The sequence below is a fragment of the Mustela putorius genome, unplaced genomic scaffold, assembly GCF_011764305.1.
Source record: "Mustela putorius furo isolate JIRA1106 unplaced genomic scaffold, ASM1176430v1.1 tig00000430_pilon_pilon_pilon, whole genome shotgun sequence".
Lineage (NCBI taxonomy): Eukaryota > Metazoa > Chordata > Mammalia > Carnivora > Mustelidae > Mustela > Mustela putorius.
In genome coordinates, this window is record NW_025421377.1 from 8,260,557 (window position 1) to 8,285,851 (window position 25,295).

A 25,295-nucleotide genomic window follows, 5' to 3' on the forward strand; every position below is an offset into this window, starting at 1 on the left:
TGGCTGCCTCAGTTGGAAGAGCATGCAGCCCTTGATCTCAGAGTTGTGAGTTTGAACCCCGTATTGGGTGTAGAGATTACTTAAAAATAAAATCTTTTAAAAAAAAGGGCGGGGGGAGAAAAAGAAATGGACTCTTAACTCTAGAGAACGAAGCGATAGTTACCAGAGGGGAGGTAGGTTGGGGGGGATGGGTGAAATGGGTGATGGGAATTAAGGAGTGCACTTGTGATGAGCACCGGGTAATGTATGAAGGTGTTGAATCTCTGTATCGTATAGCTGAAACTAATATCACACTGTTTGCTATCTGAAATTTAAACAACACAACAACAAACCATGCTTACCCTTTTCCCATTCTATAACAAAAACTTTGACCCATTCCCCTCCAGCTGTCCTTTTCTCTTTTCCAGGGTTTTAACAGCTTGAAAGGTCATCTACCCTTGCTGTTTCTGCTTGATCACTGGTACCTTTTACCTCCTCAGTCCACTCCAGCTGGCCTCCATCCCCACCTGAGCTGCTCTTGGAAGGGCTTCCCTCATCCCCATTTTGCTCAATGTGGTGGATACTTTCCATTCATTCATTTATTTGACTTCTTAGCATTTACCCCAATAGCCCATTCCTTCCCACTCATCTTTCTTCTTACCTCTCCGGTCATTCCTTGGGATAAATTTGTCAGTTCATCCTCCAGATTGCATTACATGTTATTCTTTTGTAGATTTTATCCTTCTACACGGTTAGAATAATTGTTTGACCTTAGCTATATTTTTCATAACTTGTATTCTTAGCTAGTGCTGGGCATAGAGTAAATCCTCCATAAATACCTATCAAATGAATGAAAGAAGAGAGGAGAGTGAATCAGAATATGTTTTGAAAATCACTTCATGCCTCAGAGATAAGTTAGATTGAACTATATGGAATTACCAGTATTAGGCTACTTTGACTCAAGAAAAGGTAAATTTTGTTGTAAAAGTTAAGAGTTGTACTTTTTTGGAGAAAGATGAGTTGTTTTGATCTCTTTGTGTAAAACTGTATTAAATTCAAGCTTAATGTTAAAAGTCATGCATATTATGATTAATTGCTTATAGATAAATTTTCTTTTAATGCATTTTCAGGTGACCAGAAAGTAAGTACCATGTGATAGTTTATTCATTTTATAGTACTAAATGGTACCATCCTTGTGACAGGACAAAAGTAGGAGGACTTTGACTTACTAGATTTTATTTAAACTTTCAAAGTAATTTGTGCTCTTTTTCCTCATTTTTCTCAATATTTATCTCTTTGATATCAGCCAGTGATAGATGATGTACAAAAGTTAATGATTTTTAGTAGCTTGTATTCTAAAACTTAGTTTGGCTAATTGTATAATTTATATGCAATACTTTTACTATTTAATTAATTTACAGAAAGAGAACTTACTCTGGAACTTGAAAGGATGAGGCTAGAACATGGAATAAAACGTCGAGACAAGTCACCCTCTCGTTTAGATACATTTCTGAAAGGTATAGAAGAAGAACGAGACTATTATAAGAAAGAGCTAGAAAAACTCCAACATCTAATACAGCGAAGATCTTGCTCTATAAATTACTCTACACGGGAAAAAATTCCAATATTTAAAACACTAGAAAAGGTAATATCTCTTTTTAAGGATGATCGATAATCAAGAGTGTATCTTTATGAAAAAACTTTTCTGGCATGATGATTATATTAAATATAACTTTATTCGTATTTGTTTTTTAAAAGTTTTTCTTGGGGCCCCTGGGTGGCTCATTCATTTAAACATCTGAGTCTTGATCGCAGTTCAGGTCTTGATTTCAGAGTCATGAGTTCAAGCCCTGTGGTGGGCTCTGTGCTGGATATGGAGCCTACTTAAAAGCGGAGGGGTGGTGTACCTGGGTGGCTCAGTCGGTTACCCATTGTCAGACTTGATTTCGAAAGGCTCACGTCATGATCTCAGGGTCATGAAATTAAACCAAGAGTCCGGCTCCTCACTGGGCTTGGAGCCCGCTTAAGATTCTTTCTCTTTCTCCCTTTGCCCCTCCCCCTCGCTCACATATGCAGGCGTGTGCACTCACTCACAACCTCAAAAAAAAAAAGGTTTTTCTTAATTTTGATTTTTGTTTTTTTTACATGACCTATACTGTAGAGACATTGCATTTATTAGGAAAACCACTTAAGAACAGATAACAACATACTGATTTTTGGAAATTAAGGAAAGATAAGTAGCTCATTACGTGTATAGGGTAAGTAGAGGGACATCTGGGCTTCCAGAAACTGGAACCACTAATTCATGCTACTGGACGTTTCCTTTCTTTCTATCCTTTACTCTTGGTATCAGCTGCCTTTTCTCTCTCAAAGCAGTGTGGCTTCATCCACATGGCAGACAACATGGCTTCTTGCTGTGCCCAGCCTTGGACCAGTCAGAAAGGCGGGTCACACTGTGCACACCAGACATCATCCTTGTTAACCAAGCAACAGAAGCAGGTAGAGTGTGGAAGTGAGTGCAGGGCAGGTCCAGCACGTTTATAAGTTGATAGTCTAAAGATGTATATTAGGTAAAGGTAACCATATTTCATGAGTGATTAAAATCATGTATCTATTTTAGGTCTTCATTATTTTCAATGTTTTATGAATATCATTTAAACTCTTCATTCAGGTTTTTCTTGTTTCTTTTTTTTTTTTTTTCTTTTTCAAGCTTCAGAACAATAGGAGTCCTGGAGGCTTATGACTCTAAAATTACCTACACACTAGATAAAATGAGGGGAAGTTGGAAGTAAAATTAAAACTCAAAACATTTAATTTCAGATGTTTAAAAATATCAAGTCACTGACATAGACGTGAAGATAATAGGTTAAAAATAATTCAGACTTGGCTGATTTGACCAGTTTCATCATCTTTTTCCTGAAGATCCTGTGCCCATTGTCAAATGGTGTGGGGTTGTTTTCTGATTGGACTGTTTTTTAATGTCATTGGCTAATGGCTGAATTTGACTTAAAGGTGTTAGCAAAAACATTACACTGTGTTATCTGTTAAAAGTGGAATGAATTGGTGGGGCAATGCGGTATACGTTAATTTATATGTTACTGAATTGTTTTTAAGCCCCATACATACTTAGGACTCAGAAAAAATGAATTGATCACTTTCATTGCAGAGGAGAATCTTCCATAAAATGGTTGATTAGTTTAATCTTTTCTAAAGTTTAGAAAGGTGGAGTGTTCAGAGCATTTTAGAGTTCCAATAAGTTGCAAGAATGGCAGGGAAGGTGTGTCTGTGAGTGGAATGGGTAGAGAGTAAAATGGGTGGAGTTCTGGGCACTAGAGTGCACCTGCATCTAAACTTGGATATTTCAAACATGTTTAGAAGCTACATAGCAAACAACAAAGTCTTCTAAAACTGGATTTGGTACACACTGTGAGTTTTCAAATCCTGCTTTATGGCAAACTTAGGCACAGTTTCTTAGGATTGCAGTAACTCAGAAAAAAATATTGGTATTTTTAATATCAATGATCTTTGTCAAAAATATACCCATTGGGGCGCCTGGGTGGCTCAGTGGGTTAAGCCGCTGCCTTCGGCTCAGGTCATGATCTCAGGGACCTGGGATCGAGGCCCGCATCAGGCTCTCTGCTCAGCAGGGAGCCTGCTTCCTCCTCTCTCTCTGCCTGCCTCTCTGCCTACTTGTGATCTCTCTCTGTCAAATAAATAAATACAGTCTTTAAAAAAATATATATATACCCATTGATTTTCTACGGTCTGTGTAGGGTGAGCACTGCCTCCTTTCTCCTTGTGCTTGTATTCACTACGGTTCCAATTGTGAGTTTCAAGTATAGTGGAGTAGAAAGGGCTTTGGAGTTGAAGACACAAACTGCCTTTATGACCTTGGACAAGTTACCTCACTTCATGAAACCCCTGTTTCCAAGGTTACATGAGATAATAAGAACCCAGCATCATACCTGGTTCCTAGTAAATATTTCATTCCCTTGTTGTTTGTTGGTTCAAAGCACATCACGTCTAGGTAGAAAATTACATTCAATTCAATAGGGGTTTACTGAGTGCCTGCTCTGAATGAGGCACTGGGTGTGACATAAAGAAGACATAGTTGCTGTACTAGTAGCCTTTAGTGTCATGCATGTATGTGCATGAGCCTGTGTGTGTGTGTGTAACAATGGAATGGTAAAAGGCAATTATTAACAACTACATATGAACACAAATATAAATATCTACACAAGATATATTTAGAAAAGATCTAGAGTTCCTGCTTAAAAAGGCCAGTCAGTAATGTTGGAGAATTCATTCGTTTTAGGTACCATGCTAGGCACTGAAGGTGTGGTCAGACAATATACCTAGAGTGTCTCTCATTGAACTCACATTTTAGTGGTAAAGATGTATATTAAACAACTAATTATGTTAATAACTTTATAAGCTCACTTATAGTGTTAGTGGAAAAAAAGGTACAAGGTTTCAGAGCTCTAAGAATACAAAGAGGGAGATCGAAATTCGATTGAAGAGTCAGAAGACTAGTCTTTTAAGTTGAGACCTAGACAGTAATGAAAATAAACTATCAGGGACGCCTGGGTGGCTCAGTTAGTTAAGCAGCTGCCTTCGGCTCAGGTCATGATCCCAGCGTCCTGGGATTGAGTCCCACATCAGGCTCCTTGCTTGGCAGGAGCCTCTGTCTCTGCCTGCCACTCTGTCTGCCTGTGCTCGCTCTTTCCCTCTCTCTCTCTGACAAATAAATAAAATCTTTAAAAAAAAAAAAAAAAGAGAGACTATCAGATCTTTTTTTTTTTTTTTTTTTTGTCCCAACCTTATTTATAACCAAACCCCCAGTGCAGACCCCCGGCTCCCACCCCACCCCAGGTCCTCAGCTTAGCTCTGGGCAAGAAGCTGGATGAGCAGTGACACTTTTTTTTTTTTTGTAGGATTTTATTTATTTATTTGACAGACAGAGATCACAATTAGGCAGAGAGGCAGGCAGACAGAGAGGAAGGGAAGCAGGCTCCCTGCTGAGCAGAGAGCCCGACGTGGGGCTCGATCCCAGGACCCTGGGATCATGACCTGAGCCGAAGGCAGAGGCTTTAACCCAGGCGCCCCAGGCGCCCCAGCATTGGCCCTTTTGCCAAGCCCAGAACTCGGGAGCCCCTCACCAGTTCTGGGGTTTTGCCCTCACCTGCTGAATTTTGCCAGCCATGGCCCCATCTGTGACCCCAGTGCAGTGGGACAGTACAGGTCTCAGCACTGCTTTGTTCCAGTGCTCAATAACCACATCTGCAGGACTGTCAAGTCTTTATTCACTGAATTCTTCTTTTCTAAAATCTATGCAAACCACCTCCTTTTTGTAAGATATTTTTATGTAGATATAGTTAAGTTATAGATTTTCTTTTATAGTTATCTAAGCCTTAATTAAGTCCTCAAACTCTAATCTGCTTTTGTCCTATAAAATATCCTTTAAGGTGTCCAGATAACTGATCTCATCCATTATGCTTTGATTTTGCTTGTTTAACCAAGAAGATAACTTACTTCCAAGTGGCAAATTAGGGGTACCTCACAGATACCAATTTTATATTAGACATGGTTATGTGCACAGTAGGTAGTGAATAACATATATCAGGATGCTTTCCAGTGTGCCAGATTATCTCTTCCTGGGGCTTCTGCATTTAGTACTTTAATATTAAGATAACGTATCCCCTCAGGGTTGTGAGATCAAGCCCTGCATCAAGCTCATGCTGGGCGTGGAACCTGCTTAAGATTCTCCTACTCCCCTGCTCTCTGGCTTGCTTGCTTTCTTAAGGGGGAAAAAAAAAAGGATACCTTAAATCTCAAGTCTACATTTATCACCTTTATTTTCCACATAGTTGTGAAGATAGTGGGTTTTTTGAATTGGACTAAAATAAGAGGCATCATCCTATCTTAGAAATGTTGGAAGTATTTGCTTATTTGGTGAACATCCTTAGTGAATACTGCCTGGTAGAAATATTTATATCTCATTGTAAAAATAGACTTCACATAGGTTGGGGCTGGGATGGTTGTGGAAGGTTAGTGTGGCTGGGAAATTGATCTTAGATTCATTCAGAAAACACTGAAGACTGTGTTAGGCTATAATAGTTACTTGCATTGGGTGAGCAGGCACACGATATCGTCCTAGTCCCTTCCCTGGAGAGGGTTGTAAACTAGTGGTTCCCCAAAATTTGCATGCATGAGAATCACCTGGAGGGCTTGATAAACCGTGGTTACTGGCCCTAGGCCCACAGTTTCCGATTTAGTATGTCTGGCGTGGGCCCACCAACTTGCATGTGTAACAAGTTCCTACATGCTGCTGATGCTTCTGCTCTGGGGATTACACTTCAGTTACTAGCATTATAAACAACTCCAGGGAAAGGACAGTTGGAAGCGTCTGACAGGATCTGATCAAGTGGTATCATTGGCAGGGGGGCGAGCAGGGTGGGAGAGTCCCTTCTTGGGCATTTGAAGACCAGACATTTGCTCCAATCCTGCCTGCACTCTATTCTGCTGCTCTCATTACGGATAAAAAATTGTGTTTTGTATGTCTGTTAACATTATTCAGTCACTGTCATTACCAACATCCTGAAACAACCATATGGTGATAATTAAAACAAATGATAACTTGTTTTTAAATTGTGTTTCAGGGTGATTACAACTCAGAAATTCATCTGATCACAAGAGAAAGAGATGAACTGCAGCGTATGCTGGAAAGATTTGAAAAACATATGGAGGATATACAGTCCAATGTTAAATTATTGACAGCAGAAAGAGATAAACTAAGTGTCTTATATAATGAAGTAAGAAATTAATTAAGGCAACAGATTATATAGAATAAGTAACTAAAGGGAACCAGTATAAATCTTTTAAATTACTGTTATATATGGACCTTGTTATATTCCTTCATAATTAGAACTAAGTACAGTAGTAGTTTCTATTGTCCTGTTCCCAAAGCAGAGACTTGTATTATTTTTTCTGTATATATTCTTCCTCTCTTCTAGTCTATCTGTGTGTTGAATCTGTTAGAGATAATCTCCTACTTCTAAAGCTACCTGGAACAGGTCCTAGCCTGACTCTGAGCTAAATTTATCATTTGGATTCAGACATGTTAGGAATCTATCAAACAGTGGGTAGCACCCATAATTTGGATATATTGGATATTAAGGACTTAGTCTGTAGTTTTAAAAAACTTAGGGAACACAGACCTGTACCACTGGAGATAAAAATACATGTTTATAAAAAATAAAAAATTATATTAAAAAAAAAAAAAACTTAGGGAAGAGAGAATTGATACAGCTTGGTACAGTTACAAAGCCTCAGTTGTCAGAGAACAAGGTGCATATGAGCAGAGCAAAGTGTCTAAATTTGTTCCATACCAATTTCCCATGAAGTTCTAGTGCTACTTTGAGGGAGGGAGAAGACCATGTAAGTTAAAAGGTCAAGTTGAAAAGGCTGTTTTTACTTTTGGAGACTTTTTGGAATCTGCATTTGCAAATTGATTCATTTCTGGACTTTCCCCCTATTGGCTTGGATTTCAGCTTCTTGGGTCTGCTTAGTCACTAATTGTCCATCTGCTGTCTGGTTTCCAAAATTTTGTAGCTGGCATTTCCCCGCAGTATCTTTGTCTTTTGGGATTTTGTTGTTGTTGTTGTTGTTGTTGTTATTTTAATCATTTTGTTGAGATTTGAGAAGAGAGCAAACGTAGCAGTTTAGTTTGCCATTTTTTCACCTTTGGAGCATATCCAAAGTGTTTTTTATTTATATTTTTTAATTCTTTAAGGCTCAGGAACAGTTACATGCACTAAGACAAGAGTCTACCCAAACCACAATCTCCCATAATATCGTAAGTCTTATGGAAAAAGAAAAAGAAGTTGCGTTATCTGACTTAAGAAGGATTATGTCAGAAAAAGAAGCTTTAAAAGAAAAGTTAAAAGTAAGTAATAAGATCAACTTATTTTTGAAAGGTCGTTTATAGGGAAAAGGGAGGTCTTTATGTTTTCCTGTGAAGTGACTGTTTAGAATCTACAGCTAGGTCAAGGGGTTGGCTAACAGTGACACAGGAACCAAATCCAGACCATTGTTTTTGCATGACCATGTGCTAAAAATGGTTTTTGCATTTTTAAGTCATTGAAAAAATATGGAAAGAAGAATATTTCATGACACATGAAAACTATGAAATTCAAATTACATCATTGGTCATTACTGGAATACCATGCTCATTTGTGTACTGTGGCTTGTCCTGCTGCAGTGGCAGAATTGAGTATTTGCAGCAGAAACTGGCCGACAAACCCTAAACTACTTATTATCTGGTTTAGAGAAAATTACTGACCTCAGGTCTCACAATAGGAAATTCCTCGTGTGGAGGAACATTATCTTTTTTTTTTTTTTTTAATGTAAAACAACTTGACTAAGTTGTTCACATACCATTCAGTTCACCCATTTGAAGTGTACAGTTCAGTGATTTTTAATATATTCCCGGACTTGTTCACCCTGTCACCACAATCAATTTTAGAGCATTTTTATGACCTCGAAAAGAAACCCTGAAAACCTGTTAGCAGCGGTTCTCCATTTTACCTTGGCCTCCTTGGGCCTAGGCAACCACAAAGCTACTTTCTGTCTCTACAGATTTGCCTACTCCGAACATTTCATATAATTGAATCGCTTAGTATGAGGTTTTTTACCTCTGGCTTCTCTCACTTTGCATAATGTTTTCAAATTCATCCATGTAGTATGTATCAATACTTTATTCCTTTTTATTGTAGAATAACATCCACTGTATGGATAGACAGGAAATTTTCATTTTCATTTATGTGGTTTTTACTTTGACTATTATGAAAAATGATGCTGTGAACATTCATGTATAACTTTTTGTTGATGTAGGTTTTCATTTATCTTGGGTATATACCTAGGTTCATATGATAACCAAAGCATTTGAGCAACTGCCAGGCTGTTTTCTAAATCACCTGTACCATTTATATTCTCACCAGCTGTGTATGAGTGTTCTAATTCCTCCACATCCTCACCAACGCTTAGTATCTGTCTTCTTTATTACCATCATGCTGGTGGGTATGAAGTAGTACCCACTGTGGTCTTGATTTGCATTTCCTTGATGGCTAATGGCAACAGGCATCTTTTCATGTGCTTATTTGGCCATTTGTATGTCTTTGGAGAAATGTCTATTCACATCCTTTGCCCATGTTTACATTGGGTTATTGCCCATTGTTACTGAGCTGTAAGAATGTTTTATATATTCCTGATACAAGCTCCTTATCAGATACATGATTTACAAATACTTTCCCCCATTCTGTGAGTTCCCTTTTCATTTCCTTAATGGTATCCTTTAAAGCACAAGAGGTTTTAATTTCAATAAAGTCCAATTTATGTATTTTTTTTTCTTTTGCTGCTTGTGCTTTTGGTGACCTATTTAGGGGCAGTATGTTATATTTTCTTTTATCATCTCCAAAAAAAAGTGTGAGTGCACATAAAGCGCTTAATAGTACTTGGAACATTATAAGAGCTCAGCATTAGCTATTATTGTTACTATTATGGATTCCGTAGTTTACTTCCAAAGAGTATTATTGAATTGATGCATAGAAATTAGGAGCTCAAGTTAGGAATAAGAACATGTAAGCATTATAAGGGTAGTCTTTATGTCTTACATTTTCAGTTAAAATTTTACCCCAACAGAATATTTTTAATTGGGATCTTTTGGAAAACTGCCGGCCAGAATGTACTTTCTCCTAAAAATAAGTGTTAAAATTACCAAATGGAAAATTTCTGTGCAATATGGCAGCTTTTAGCACAAGCCGCTGATTTATTCCTTTCCATATTTGTTAAAAAGACCAAGGAATGTAGAAATGGGATTTTAAAAAGCAGTAGTAGTGAAAGCTCAGAAAAAGTGATATTCATATTACCAGAATCTTTCTAGAATGTAGAAGGCAAGATTTATGAGTTTACAGTAGGTCTTTTACTTAAAAACTAAATTAATCCTCTCAATTCTTAAGTAATTTCCTGTTATTCAGCTATCTACCCAGTTGTCAAACCAGCCATCATCACTGACTCCACTCTCCTGTAAAGCTTTTTTCTCTCAACTAATCAAGTCCCATGTGTGCTACCTCTTAAATAATATTTAACACTTATTAAGCTCTTTTCATGCAGGAGGCTCTGTTCTAAGTGCTTTTTACATGGCTACTTCAGTAAATCTTCACAATTGCCTTTTCAAATAGCTAATGCTTACAGATGTGGTCTCTAAATTACAGAGTTTAGTAATCTGCCTGAGATCACCTAACTGTGAAGTGAGTCGGAGTCTGGCTCCTGAGCTCACAGTAGTTTTCTTTAGAATCTGTGTACTTCGTTCTGCTCCCCTGCTGCCATCCCATGCTGGCCGTTATTCTCTCCCAGCTGCCTTCGTATATCAGCAGCCTCTTAAATATGTATTTGACCCTGAAGACAGAGTCATCTTTGAGAGATATAAATCTGATCAGATTTAAAATCTGAACTGGAGATAAATGGGTGGCTCTGTCGGTTAAGCTTCTGCCTTTGGCTCAGGTCATGATCCCAGAGTCTTGGGATCGAGTCCCACATCAGGCTCCCTGCGCAGTGAGGAGGCTGCTTCTCCCTCTGCCTGCCGTTCCCCCTGCTTGTGCATGAGTGTGCGCACGCGCGCTCTCTCTCTCTCTCTCTCACAAATAAATAAATCTTTTTAAAAATAAAATCTATGAATTGTTTTCAAAGACTTCAGTGATTGGCTTTTGCCTACTTCAGGGTCTAGCTTCTTTTCCCCAAACTCTTCTCCCCCATTTCCCACATCTCATTTTCTCAACTCCAAGCTTAATGGACTTTTTCTTGCCCCCAATTTTCTGCAGAGGCTATTGAAAAGTCTTTCATCCCTTACAGTACTTTTACCTGGCTAATTCCTATTCATCCTTTAGAGTCAGGTTAGACATCGTTTCCTCACACAGGAAATGAACCAAAGACTCTAGATTCCCTTCCAGTATATTGCCATAAAGTTCATTTTCCTAGCAGAATATTCATGGTATATATTATAGTATAGTATTGTTTAAGGTTTGTCTTTTCTACTAGGCTTTAATTACTGATGTCAGAGACTTTATCCATTTTACTCACTGTGTATTCCTAATGCCTTGCTGGGTTCTTGGTATGTAGTATATACTCAATGCTGGTTGAATGATTTAATAAAAATGCACACAGCACAGAGACTCTTCCAACCAGATATATAATTCAAGTGGCCAGGTATCTTTATTGATTTGTTTTTAATGAATAACATGGATAGAAGTATGAATGTGCGCTAAAAAATTTTCAGAGGATACCAACTTGTATCATTTGTCCCCCACTTAGCATCAGCAACTGTTGGGTAACATAACCTAACCAAAGAAATAGCACTTGTGTTTACACTGTTGACCACCCTATTCTTGAAATTCTGATCTCTTGCTTGGCCCTGTAGGATTCTTTTCCGTGTCTTTGTGATCTCATTATTTCTTCTTTGCTCTGTATTCCTCTGCCATCTCTCATGAGGGCATACTCCTGATCAGATCAGACTTAACCTGCTGGGTTTTTTCCTTTTATAAATGGATTGATCTTTATAAATCTTTAAAAACAAATCCATGCCGTTCTGTGTCTTCTATTACAATCACACATGAAAGTAATATATAAAGGATAAGACACTCTTGTCCTTTTTTTTTTTCAACCAAAAACATCATTATTGTAAAATGTCCAATGATTTTCTTTCCAAATCATTTCCATATTATTAAAAAGACAAACAGAATAGTATTGTAGTCTTCTGTTACTTAGTTAATTTTGTTCCGTTATCTGCTGTAAATAATCACCTTCCATAAAATTCTTTTTTCAGAATCTCCAGGAAATGAGTATTTTTGAAAAATCAAAATTAGAGAAAACTATTGAACATTTGACATGTATTAACCATCAGGTAATTTATCAAACTAGATTTGGGGTAAATTGTGTTACATGAATAACTTTTAATTATTCATTAAATTATTTTAATTATTCAATTATTTTCAATATGATCTGTGTTTTCAAAATTACAAAATAGTATGCTAGAGATGCTGTGTAACACTTGTTAGAAGTATATACTCTGGGGGCGCCTGGGTGGCTCAGTGGGTTAAGCCTCTGCCTTCCGGTCAGGTCATGATCCCAGGGTCCTGGGATTGAGCCCCACATCAGGCTCTCTGCTCCGTGGGAAGCCTGCTTCCCATCCTCTCTCTCTGCCTGCCTTTCTGCCTGCTTGTGATCTCTGCCTGTCAAATAAAATAAAATATAATAAACTTAAAAAAAAAGTATATACTCTGAAGGCTGACTACTTGAGTTCATATCCTTCTCTGTCACCTATTCCTATAGACGAGCTACTCAAACTTTCCCATCCCTCAGTTTCTTTATTTGTAAAACAGAATGATGGTAGTACCTCTTAAGTTTTTGTTAAGATTAAGCAAGTTAGTACATGTCAAGAACTTAGAAGAGCTGCTGGCATGTTGAAGGCCCTCAGCAGGTGTTAGTTATTGTTGTTTTGTTCTTGTTCAAAAAGCAATACAAACATAGAGGAAAAAATGAAATTCATTTTCATTCCTCGTTGCTTTCTCTAGAGATAGAATTTTTTAATCAAATTGTTATGAATACTGAATCATTTTTTTTCTTGGTGTTTCATTTTGGCTAGTTTCCTTTACTGTGTCTTCAGTGTTTTTATTTACCATGTCTATGAATACTGTCATTTGTTTCTATCAACTTTGGTTTGGTTTTTTTTTTTTGTTTTTTTTTTTTTTTTAGTCCTCCTCATCATGGGTTATATTTTTCTGATTCTTTACATGCCTGGTAATTTTGGATTTCATACATTATGAATTTTACCTTCTTGTTTGCTGGGTAGCTTGTATCCCTATAAATACTCTTGAGATTTGTTCTGAGATACAGAACAAGTATCAAGTCAGAGGGGAATAGCTTGAACCCTTCCAGTTTTGCTTTTAAACTTAATTAGGTGGCATCAGAGTAGCATGTAGTCCTGGACTAATTTGTTTAATTACTGGGACAGAACTGTTTTGAGTACACTATCTATTGCCCCATGAATTATGAGGTATTCAAATGACTGATTGGACAGGAATTACTCCTGGCCTACATGAGCCTTGAGTATTTTTCCCTTTACCTTTCTATTGGTTGTTTCTCTGGCCTTAGGTAACTTCCTCTGGCACCATTTGTAGATCTCTGGAGCTCTTGTTTGTGCAGCTCTCTTCTAGTGTCTGCTCTGCAAATCCAAACTGCCTTGGCCTCTGTTGGCTCTCAGTTGCGTCTTCTGAACTTAGGGGAACCACCAGACTTCACCTGAGTTCCTTCCCCTGTGCCACAGCCTAGAACTTCTTGAAGCAGGAAGCTGGAGCAATTGTAGAGCTCATCTCATTGGTTTCTTGTCCCTCAGGGGTCACTGTCCATCACTGCCTGATGCTCAGTGTCTTGAAAACCATTGTTTCATGTACATTGTCCAATTTTTAATTATTTCAGGTAGAAGGGTCCAGCTTGTGCAGAAGCTGAAAGTGAAAATTAATGAACTGAAAAATATAAAAAATATATCTAAGGTACTAGAAGTCATTGGAAAGAGACTAGGATGTAGGAAATGTAAAATAAGTTAAAGCCTTAGAGAAAAAGTGAGAAAGTCTAAAATATTTACTCAAAATTCTAGAAGAATGTAATAGAATGTGTGAGAGAGGCAGTATTTGAAAATAAAATGACTGTTAATTTTCTAAGTATTATAAAAACACAGGATTCTCTGATTCAGAATGCACAATGAATGCTAGAAGTATAACAGATTGCAAAGAACAGGAAAAAAAATCTAAACCATTTTAATAGAAATAAGCAATATGAGATTCTTCTGTATGTATTTGCTGGATCTTCAAAGAAAATATGATACAAACTTAATGAAAGACATTAAAGAAGACAAATAAGTGAAGAGATATATCAGGTTTTTTAAAAAGGTGACAGACATTATATTTATAAGAAGAATATAAATTCTCCCCAAATTGATCTATATAGAATTGATGTAGTTCCAGCTGGAATTCCAAGATAGGGTGTGTGTGTATGTAAATTGACCGTGGATTTTAAATTTTACATGGAAACAGAGCTAAGAATCCCAAAGAAATTTTAAAGAAGAGCATGGTGTAGAACTTAACCTACCAAGTATGAGAGCTTTAGAATTAGCAATTAATATAGTGGTAGTTCACAAGGATTAAAGGACAATGATAAAATCCAGTGGAGTACAAACCCACAAAACCACAAACATACGGAAACTTGATCTGTCAAGAACTCAAATCAATGGGAAAAGAAAGGATTACTCAATAATTATTTCTGGGACAATTGGCTATTCATGTGTATGTATATGTATGTATATGTAAATTAAGAAGGAATTATATCCTACTTCAAATATACCATACCCAAAAATCAGTTGCAACCTTGAATGTTCAAGAAATAGCCACAGGTTTTTAAAGAAAATAGAGGAGATAGGGCACCTGGGTGGCTCAGTGGTTAAAGGTCCGACTCGTGATCCCAGATCAGGTCTTGATCTCAGGTCGTATGTTCACACCCTGTATTGGGCTCCATGTCCAGCAGGAGAAAATCTTTTTTACCTTGGAGAAATAATAATAGTAGCAATTTATATAGCATTTACTTTGTTCAGGCACTTTCTCAACATTTTATATGATTTTAATTCTGATAACAATCAGATGAAGTAAATGCTAATATTATCCTTATTTCATGCATAAGGAAACTGAGGCAGGGTGAAATTTACCTAACATCACACAGGTAGCAAGTGTCCGCTGCCAGATTGTAAGCTCCTAAACACAAATGAAAGAAAACAGATAGCTAGGACTACACTGACGAGAACTTTGTTCATAAAATTGCCATAAGTTGAGAAAACAGGCCACTAACTGAGAGGATTTGCTATATACATTTAACCTAAGAAAACAACAGAAAATATGAATTGACACTTCATGGCGGAAGAAATTACAAATGGCTAACAAATATAAGAAGGTGTTCTACATCAGTAATAGAGGAAATACAGATTAAAACCATAGTAAAAAACACTTCACATCCATCGGGGCATCAGAAATTAAAAAGGGGCGCCTGGCTGGCTCAGTCAGTAGAGCATGTGACTCTTTATTTCGGGGTTGTAGGTTCAAGCCCCAGGTTGGGTGTAGAGATTACTTTAAAAAAAAAAAAAGGGGGCACCTGGGTGGTTCAGTGGGTTAAAGCCTCTGCCTTCAGCTCGGATCATGATCCCAGGGTTCTGGGATGAAGCTCCGCATCGGGCTCTCTGCTCCTTGGGGAGCCTGCTTCCTCCTCTCTCTCTGCCTGCCTCTCTGCCTACTTGTGATCTCTGTCTGTCAAATAAATAAATAAAGTCTTTAAAATAAATAAATAACAAAAATATATTAACAAATTATAACACATAATTTAGCAAATACATGTAGGGTCAGGAAGTGCAAACTGGTATCTCTTTAGAGGATAATTTGGCCTTGCCTAGCAAAGGCATATTCTATAAGCCAGCAAATCCATTTCTATAAGAACTCTGGTTGGAGGTCAGCAAACTGTGGCCCCCAGACCAAATCTGGCCTCTAGTTTGTCTTTGTAATAAAGTTTATATTGGAACACACCCATGTTCATTTGTTATGCATTGCCTGTGGCTCTTTTTATGTTACCACAAAGTGGTGGCAGTCGACCACAAGGTTCACAAAGCCTAAAATATTTAACTCCCTAGTAGAAAATGAGAAACAATCTTGATATCAGTTAGGGGGAAAATAAAATTGTAATAATTCATCAGTGAAATATTACAGAGCAGTGAAAATGAGTGAACAGTAGCTGCAAACATCAGTATGCATGAATCTTACAAATACAGAGTCAAAGAATATGCAGTATGATTCTACTTATGTAGAGTTCAAAAATATACAGACCTAAACTGTATATTATTTAGGGATTCATATAGATATCGTATGCTAACAAAAAAGTGAGAAATGAGAAACACGAGACCCATGCTAGTGGTTGTTATGGTAGGGTTTGAGGGATAGGATTGGTGATTGGAGACTGCTCACAAGTAGTTTCAAGGTTCAAGTAATAGGTAATACTCTTAAGCCTGTTAATAGATACATAAATGTTCTTTTGTCCTTGTTCTATATATTACACATGTATTCTTGTTTGTACAAGATCCCAAGAAATTTTGAAAGATTTTTAATGCAAAAAAAAAAAAGGGCACCTGGGTGGCTCAGTGGGTTAAGCCTCTGCCTTTGGCTCAGGTCCTGATCTCAGGGTCCTGGGATCGAGCCCCACATTGGGCTCTCTGCTCATCTGGGAGCCTGCTTCCCCCTGCCCCCCGCCTGCTGCTCTGCCTACTTGTGATCTCTCTCCGTCAAATTAAATAAATAAAATCTTTTTTTTTTTTAATTTCATTTCCCACCTCTTTATCCCCAAAACTACTACCTACAGTTCTAATTCCTCCTGGTGTTCACCTCCCTGTTTCTAAATAATGTGCTTGTAACGGCTTCGTCTAACTTGTCTTTCTTTATTGATTCAAGATGATTTAATGAATATCTGTGATGTTGGGTGATAACTTAGCACTCTTCCCTTTTTCTTCCCACTATTACTTCAAAGAGTTTTGCTGCATATTACACTTACCTTAGTAGTGACTGTGTATTATTATGATTTCTAGTGGCCCATGGGTCAGCCAGATGGGATAGTACTACTCTTGCCTTTTCTCTTACAGATCTTTTTCCTGGAATCAATAATTGCTTTTGTTTTGTTTCATTTTATTTTTTGTTACTTTTCTGTTTTCATTAAACCTGTCTCTAATTTTTGTCAAGAGCTCCAATACCTTGGGGCGCCTGGGTGGTTCAGTGGGTTAAAGCCTCTGCCTTTGCTCAGATCGCCCAGGGTCGTGGAGCGCACCCCCACCCCCGCCTGCCTCGCTGCCTACTTGTGATCTCTGTCTTGTCAAATAAATAAATAAAATCTTAAAAAAAAAAAAAAAAGCTTCAACATCTCTACCACATGCTCAAACAAATCAGTTCTGTTGTTTTCAGTTGTGAACTATGTCTTCCTCTTAATTTCTCTGTTTTCTCCTATATTTATTCTCGTGTTTTCTTTCCTTCATTTTAGTATAGCACCTTCTTCAGCAGTTTCCTGGAAAAGAGTGCATGGGAGGAGGGTTTTTTACACTTCGTGTCTGAAAATGCCTTTATTCAGATTTCACATTGATTTATGATTTGGCTTGGTATATGGAAATCTAGATTAGAAAATTATTTTCACTAAAAATTTTGAATACTGTCTCCCGTTGTCTCAACTTTCTTTGAGATGTCTGATGCTATTCTGTATCCTAGTACTTTGTACATGTTTTTATTTCTGAAAACTTTTAGAGTTTTCTCCTTCTTGTTTTCAATTTCTTGTGTAAGTTTACTGTACTATTTTTTCTCTCTCTGGCATGCTTTTTTTTTTTAAAGTAAGCCGTACACTCAGCATGGGGCTTGAATTCATGACCCTGAAATCAAGAGTCACATGCTCTACCTACTGAGCCAGCCAGGCACCCCTCTGGAATTTCTATTAGTTGGTTTTCGACCTCCTAAAGAGATCTGAGGTTCTTATCCTTTCTCCCTTATTTTCTCTTTGGCTTTTTGTTCTTTCTGGGAGATTTCCTCAACTTTATCTTCTAACTTTTCTATTGATTCATTTTAAAATTTAGTTATATTTTTGGTTTCCAAGAGAACTTTCTAGAAAAAGGTAGGAGCACTCTGGGGTGTGATGCTCCCATTATAGATTTTCGGCCAGTCTCCTTGTTCTGCTCTTGACCCCAGCCCACCACTTGGTGCCTTCATGTGCTGAGTTTCTTCAGGGCAGATCAGCTATATGCTAACTGTGGTCACTTTAGATCAGTGTTCCTCAACTGGGGTCAGTTCTGGCAATACCTGGAGAATTTGCAGTTGACACAAGTAGAGGAAAAGATGCTTTTCATACTTAGAAATACTACTAGAGCACCTTCCCTACCCAACAGACTGGGATGCTGCTAAACACTCCTACAGTGTGCAACGCACAGGTCAGCCCCCCACAACAAAGGATTATCTGGCCCCAAATATCAGTAGTTCCTAGGTTCAGAAGCTTTACTTTAGATTATTTCCTTCCACTCTGAGTCACTGTTATATCTACTCTTTGTCTTCCACAGGTTATTGACATCACTTAACCATGGTTTTCTGTCTTGTTCTCTATGTCCTTCTGTGTAACTTTCTATTCCTCTACTGTCATTTCAAGAGGGAGGGGGGATCAAATGTGTATAGTCAACAGTTTTAACTGGAAAACTTCTATTTAACACAAATGTTTCTTGGGTTTGAGTTTTGCCTATAGATCGTTATTCCATTTAGAATTTTTTTTTTGTATATAAAATAAAATAGAAATCTAACTGATTTTTTCTTCAATGAGTGGCTGTCCCAACTCTGTTTTTAAAGAGCATTTTCTTTTCCCACTTCCTTTAAAATGCTACCTTTTCTAAATTCATATCTGTACTTGTAATTGCTCATTCATGTGAAATCCACAGTTTAATAGTAGCTTGTAATTTATTCCGGTATCTCATAAATCCCCCACAATTTTTCCTGTTTTCTTAACTTTTTTTCTAAATGAACTTCAGAATGAAATCTAAGCCACCTTCCTTTTTTAAAAAAGGTTCTGTTAGGGGGCCTGGGTGGCTCAGAGGGTTAAGTCTCTGCCTTCAGCTCAGGTCATGGTCTCAGGGTCCTGGGATCGAGCCCCACATCAGGCTCTGTGCTCAACGGGGGTCTGCTTCTTTCTCTCCCTCTGCCTGCCGTTTCCTCTGTTTGTGCTTTCTCTGTCAAATAAATAAATAAAATTTTAAGAAAAAAAAAAAGATTCTGTTAGGATTCTTACGGAAATTTTACTGACCTCACGGTTATTTCAGGAACTTTTAATACATTTCCAATACTCATATTTCCATTCAGAAACATGTTTTGTCTTTACATTAAATCAGGTTGTGTTTTATGACTTTCAAGAAAATTTTAGTTTTTTATCTAAATCTTACCCATTTTTTGTTTGGATTACAGTATTTTCTGCTCTCATTTTTCTTCAATTTAGTCCTATGTACTTACTGTTTTTTAGAAATTCCTCAAAATGTTTGCTCTGTTTGCTAATGGTTTCCCTTTCTTTTTTCATTGCTATTATGGGTATATTCCTTCCTTCCTTTCTTGCTTTTTTAAAAAAATTTTGTATCTTGTTGTCTTTTTTTTTTTTCATTTCACTGATACTAATAAGGAGAGATAAATGTGTATGTCCATTCTAACATCTAGAACCTAAAGTATACTCATGACTTTTAAAGTATTGCTAAATAAATGTAATTTATTTCCTTAGTTTTTCTCTAGAAATATTATTAAAGAGTGCTTAAGGAAGACAAAACTGAGACATCTATTAATTTTTTAAATTTAAATTATAGCTTGAAGATGAAAAACATGATTTAAAGTCTGAAGTGTTAATAATGAAAGAAACAGTAGAGTCATTAGAGAACAAAGCAAAACTCCAAGCTCAAAAACTTAGCCATGTGGCTGGTGATTCATCCCATCGGAAGACAGAGATGAACTCGCTTAGGTAAGTTTATTGAAAGTTTTGTTATTTCTTTTCTGGGAACAAAAAGTGGCTATGTTAGGTTCTCAGTGGTGACATTTTGGACTGGATCTTTAAGCAGTGAAGGTTGGCCTTGCAGCAGAACTACCTGTGGAGATTTTGGAAAGTATGAATTTAAGGGTAGATCTCAGGAGGTTCTTATTCACTGAGCAAACCTGGGTAGGTGTTGAGTATCTCTATTTTCAAAGACTCTCACAGACTGATATGATTGCAGGCAAGTTTTTATACCTACTTCCTTCAAAAATTCCCCTTAGATACTTCAGATTATTTGTACTCCCTACTGTAGGATTGTGAAAAATTACAGAATTCTTGCTTATCATTGTCCTTTCCTCTTTCAAAAAATGTAAGTTCAGGATAATATGCATATGCAGAGTCTGTAAAGGTGATATGTCTAAAAGGTAGGAAGGTCAGTATGGAAGAATAGGCTGTAGCTATAGGTTAGAGTCAGGTTATGAAGAATATGGTCTGATAACCAAGAATGTCTGGATTTTACCTTATAAATACGGAGAACAAATTTTTAACCAAAGAGGTGATGTTATTAGCATGGATTTTAGGAAGTGAACTCGGGCAGAAATTGGGAAGATGGATTTGGAGTCTTAAGAGACTGATGGCAAACCGGGGAGACCATGTGTCTGGACTAGAAACAGTGACAATGAACTTGAACAAGGCTAGATTTAGGAAATATTTCTTCCTAAAATCAAAAGGATTGGATGATTTATATGAGAATGAAAGAAAGATACAGTAATGCAGAATGTGTTTGCCTTAGGAGACTGGGCTGTTGGTTAGCTATTAGTAAATTTAAACTACAAAACAGTAAAGGAAACAAATAGTCAACAGTTTCTTTCTGGACTGGGTAGCTGTAATAAGTAAAAAGACTTACGGTCAGAAGAAGGAGATCACTGAAGAATCAGAGAAGATATTCCTCTCTAAACTATGTTTGCAGGGGCGCCTGGGTGGCTCAGTGGGTTAAAGCCTCTGCCTTACGCTCAGGTCATGATCTCAGAGTGCTAGGATCAAGCCCCCGCATCGGGCTCTCTGCTCGGCAGGGAGCCTGCTTCCCCCCTCTTTCTGTCTGCCTCTCTGCGTACTTGTAATCTCTGTCAAATAAATAAAATTAAAAAAAAAAAGTTCTCTTTGTCAAGTATTAAAGAAAGAAGGTTGACTTAGTTATATATCTTTAAAAAAATAAAAATAAATAAATTGTGTTTGCAGTAAGGATCATGAAAAGATTTTCAGATGCCAACATGACATTGGATATGTGAAACTAAATCAGTCATGAAATAATAACTACTTGAGATGAGAAAGAATTGTAGTAATGATTAGAAAGAAGATTGGAAAAAAAAAAAAAAGTAGAAAGATTGATAGGGGCACTTGGGTGGCTTAGTTGGCTAAGCATCTGCCTTCAGCTCAGGTCATGATCCCAGGCTCCCAGGATTGAGCCCTGTTGAGCAGGGAGTCCACTTCTCCCTCTCCCTCTGCCCCTCCCCCTTGTTCATGTCCTCTCACTCCAGTGCACACATGCGCATTCTCTCTCTCTCTTTCAAATAGAAGCTTAAAAAAATAAAAAAAAAAGACTGATAAATTAGAACTGAAAGTGTTAGTAAACAGTAGAATGGATATTTCTGAAAACTGAGTTAGTAAAATAGAAAACAAACTCAAGAAATTCATCTAGAATTCAGAACCCAGAAGAGCAAAAAGAAATGATCAGAGAAAAGACACAGACTTGATATACAAACACTGAGAATTGTAAAATATATAGTAAAATAAACAGTGGGATTGAAAATCCAAAGAATAATTAAGAAAAGAAAAGCCTAGGTTTGTTCATAAGGGGGTCTATGATTATCAAACAAATTTAATAAAATAAGATCAAGAGTTCATTGTGTCTGATTAATTAAGGAATACTATTTTAGGGACTCAATATAGGGTATGCTCCTCTGACTACAAATCTTGATAAGTAAGACTTTAGGAAGAACTAAGGTGAAAGCTGCTTTTTTACTATTCTTTTGGTGAGTGCTTCATGAATCCTCTGGAAAGCTAGCTGAACGGGACCAGACTCTCTTCAGGTTCATATCTGTATTCAGCTCCAAAATATAGATACTATGGTATAATTCTGTCACCCAGAATTACTAGTCTACCTATTTCCCTACTATGCTGACCTGACTAGCTTTGCATTTAATCCATTTTGCTTTTTCCCTCAGACTGTAGGCACAGCTCTCTTTCTTCACAGGAGGCCCTTCTCAGTCTTATAAGAAGAGCTTTCAGTGCCCTTTCTTGGATCACCTATCCTACAGATCCTTTCACATTTTTTTATTACAACAATGTCCTTCTCTCTTGTGAGCTTAATGTGCCACTTCCCTCACCAACACTGTGTTATAGGAAGGGACTGTAAAGACTTCACTGTCTCCCTGTACAACCTGGGGAAATTGCATGGTTCCATAACTTTATTTCGCTCTGACAGAAAAACTTATCACTGAGAAAAGTTTTGTCAGTCACATTCTCCATATCATTCTCCTAGTAGAACCATGAGCTCTAACCTTCAGGTCCAATCCAAAGCTAAACCCAATACAAACCATGATACCAAGCACTCTGTGGAAGCAAAGCACATTACCTAAACCTCATGCCACTGCCAATGTCATTAGTAGAGACCTTGCTGCCCCTTTAATCACATAAAGTTATCTTACTCTTAACAGGGAGACATTTAAGAAGCTGATACTCAGGGTCTCTTGCGTGGCTTATTTGGTTAAGCATCTGCCTGGTCTCGAGGTTCTGGGATCCAGCCCCACGTGGGGCTCCCTGCTCAGTGGGGAGCCTACTTCTCCGTCTCCCTCTCTCCCCGCTTGTGTGCTTTCTCTTTGTGTGTGTCAAATAAAATCTTAAAAAAGAAGAAGAAGCTGACATTCAGATAGATGAGGCATATGTTCCTTTTCATCCACCTGGTAACCCATTTTGTCTTTCCCATCCTGAGGCAGCCATCTTTAAGCAATTTCAGTGCCACTCAACAGTCTTTTCCATATCAGGCACAGTCTCTAATTGTTCAAATACAGCATCTGAGGATGTAATACAAAAATCCCTCCTTAAGACCCCTGTTAACGTTAAACAAATGACTCTTGTCTTCTTTGAATTTTAGCATTTAATGAGATCTGGCATTTAATGCCCCAATTCAAAACTCCATAGTGCTATAAAGCAACTTTGCTCTACCCAGGGAAGATGGTCTTAGTCCCATGTTAGCCATCCTCTGGAGCTAGGATCAGTTAACCTTTTCTGTAAAGGAACAGTCAGTATTTCAAATTATACACACCACCCAGTCCCTGCCTCATCTATTCAATTCTGCCTTTGTAGCACAAAAGCAGCTATAGGCAATTTATAAATGGAGCAGTGTGGCTGTGGTCTGTACAACTTTATGAATACTGAAATTTGAACTTCATATAATTTTCATATGTCACAAAATATCAGTCTTCTGTTGAAACTTTTTCAATTATGTAAACATGTAAGAATCTTACCTCTTGGGCCTTACAGAAACGGGTACCAGGCTGTAGTTTTGCCAGACCCTGCTTGAGAATAGTTTCCAGCCCAGTTAGACAACTGACTTTTCTCAATCAACCCCATAGTAAATAGCCTTAATCCTTACAGTTGCAAGCAATGAGGCTCTAAATGTTTAGATTCTTACGGCTGAAAGTACCCTCAGACTGTTTTCAGTTTACTTTAGTCTTCCGTTATCTTTTTGTACTTTTTTCAAAGCTAGATGGCTATATACTTATCCAGGATCAAATAAATGCATTAGCAGACTTTCTTGGAAAGGGCTGCGACAACTCTAGTTGAAGTTAATATTATGGTAATGAGTTTCAGTTGTTATAGTAAGATTGAGGTATATTTAGACAACCAAATAAAACTGGTCTCTCTTGAGAAGTTCTTATCTGTTAACGGAACTAAGAACCATTTTAGATATGGGAAAGAAGGTTCACAGACTCCTTTGAATGCCTAAGGAGTGTTTTCTGGTATGCTGATATTTTTTCTACATAGACAGGAAGAGGAGCCAGAGCCTCAAGTGAGGACAGTGAGCTCATGGAGATGGACTTGGAAGGGCTAAGGGAAATTAGGGTTACCATATTCAAATCATCATCGTTTTGTAGAAAGGTAAAGAAAAGCCAGTGCTGATCCTTTTCCTCTCTCTGGCTCACCAAAGCATGATACTTAATAGTAGCCAACCTATCTCAGTTAGTGGTGGGCCAAAAACATAGACTCTTGGGAGACATCTGAAATAAAGAAGAGATCCCAATCTGTATGGCAGAGTAGGAGAATCTTGAGCTCATCTCCTCATACAGACTCAGCAGACAAGAGAAAGACTAATAAAAGGCATCCAGATTGGTAAGGAAGAAATACTATTTGCAGATGAAATAATGCTATATATAGAAAACCCCAAAGAAACCAAAAAACTGTTAAACAAAGAAATGAATTTAGTAATATTGCAGGATACAAAATATATAGAAATCTGTTGGGTTACTGTACACTAATACCAAACAAGCAGAAGGTAATATTAAGAAAATAATTCCTTTTATGGTTGCATCAAAAAGAATAAAATATCTAGTAATAAATTTAACCAAGGAGATAAAGACCTATACTCTGAAAATTATAAGACTTTGAAGGAAATTGGATGACAGAATAAAGAGAAAGATACACTGTGTTCACAGATTTGAAGAATATTATTAAAGTGTTCATACTTCCCAAATCAATGTACAGATTCAGTGCATTCTGATCAAATTACCACAAGCACTTTTTTACAGAAGTAGAATGAATAATCTTAAAATTTGTACAGAACCACAAAGCCCCAAGTAGTTAAAGCAATTTTGAGAAAGAACAAAGCTGGTGGTATCATGCTAACATTTTTTAAAACTAGACTACAAAGCTATAGTAATCAAAACAGTATGGTACTGGCACAAAAACACACAGATCAATGGAACAGAATAAGAAAGCCTGAAAATAAATCCACACTTCTTTTTTTTCCCCCCCCTTAAGATTTTATTTGTGTATTTGGCAGACAGAATCACAAGTAGGCAGAGAGGCTGGCAGAGAGAGGGGGAAGCAGGCTCCCTGCTGAGCAGAGAGCCTGATGTGGGGCTTGATGCCAGGATCCTGAGATCATGACCCAAGCCAAAAGCAGAGAATTAACCAACTGAGCCACTCAGGTGTCCCTAAATCCATACTTCTATGGTCCATTAATCTGTGGCAAAGGAGGTCAGAATATATAATGGAAGAAAGATAGTCTCTTCAATAAATAGTGTCGGGGAAACTGAACCACTTTCCTATACCATATATGAAAAAGTAAACTCAAAATGGATTAAAGACCTAAATGTAAGACCTGAAACCATAAAACTCTTAATAGTAGCCAACCTATCTCAGTGGAAACTCTTGGATATTGGTGTTAGCAATATTTTGTTTGGATCTGTCAGAGACAAGGGCAATAAAAGCAAAAGTAAACAGTTGGAACTATATCAGACAAAAGCTTTTGCACAGTAAAGGAAACCATCAAAAATGAAAAGGCGGCCTACTGAATGAGAAAAACATTTGCAAATCATATATCTCACAAGGGGTTAGTTAGTATCTAAAGTATATTAATAACTCATATGACT

The 25,295-nt window shown here is 37.4% G+C and overlaps 1 protein-coding gene across 5 annotated transcripts in view; it reads left to right on the forward strand.

Annotated features, from left to right (window-relative positions):
* The window catches only part of CEP135 (centrosomal protein 135), a 76,591-nt gene that overhangs the window by 27,411 nt on the left and 23,885 nt on the right, over nucleotides 1–25,295 (forward strand). For all 5 annotated transcript variants that reach the window (XM_045079778.1, XM_045079780.1, XM_045079779.1 and 2 more), the window contains exons 11-15: nucleotides 1,401–1,624; nucleotides 6,639–6,791; nucleotides 7,772–7,924; nucleotides 11,858–11,935; nucleotides 19,481–19,632. In XM_045079778.1, coding sequence (XP_044935713.1) covers nucleotides 1,401–1,624; nucleotides 6,639–6,791; nucleotides 7,772–7,924; nucleotides 11,858–11,935; nucleotides 19,481–19,632 — 760 coding nt within the window. The remainder of the gene's footprint in view (nucleotides 1–1,400; nucleotides 1,625–6,638; nucleotides 6,792–7,771; nucleotides 7,925–11,857; nucleotides 11,936–19,480; nucleotides 19,633–25,295) is intronic.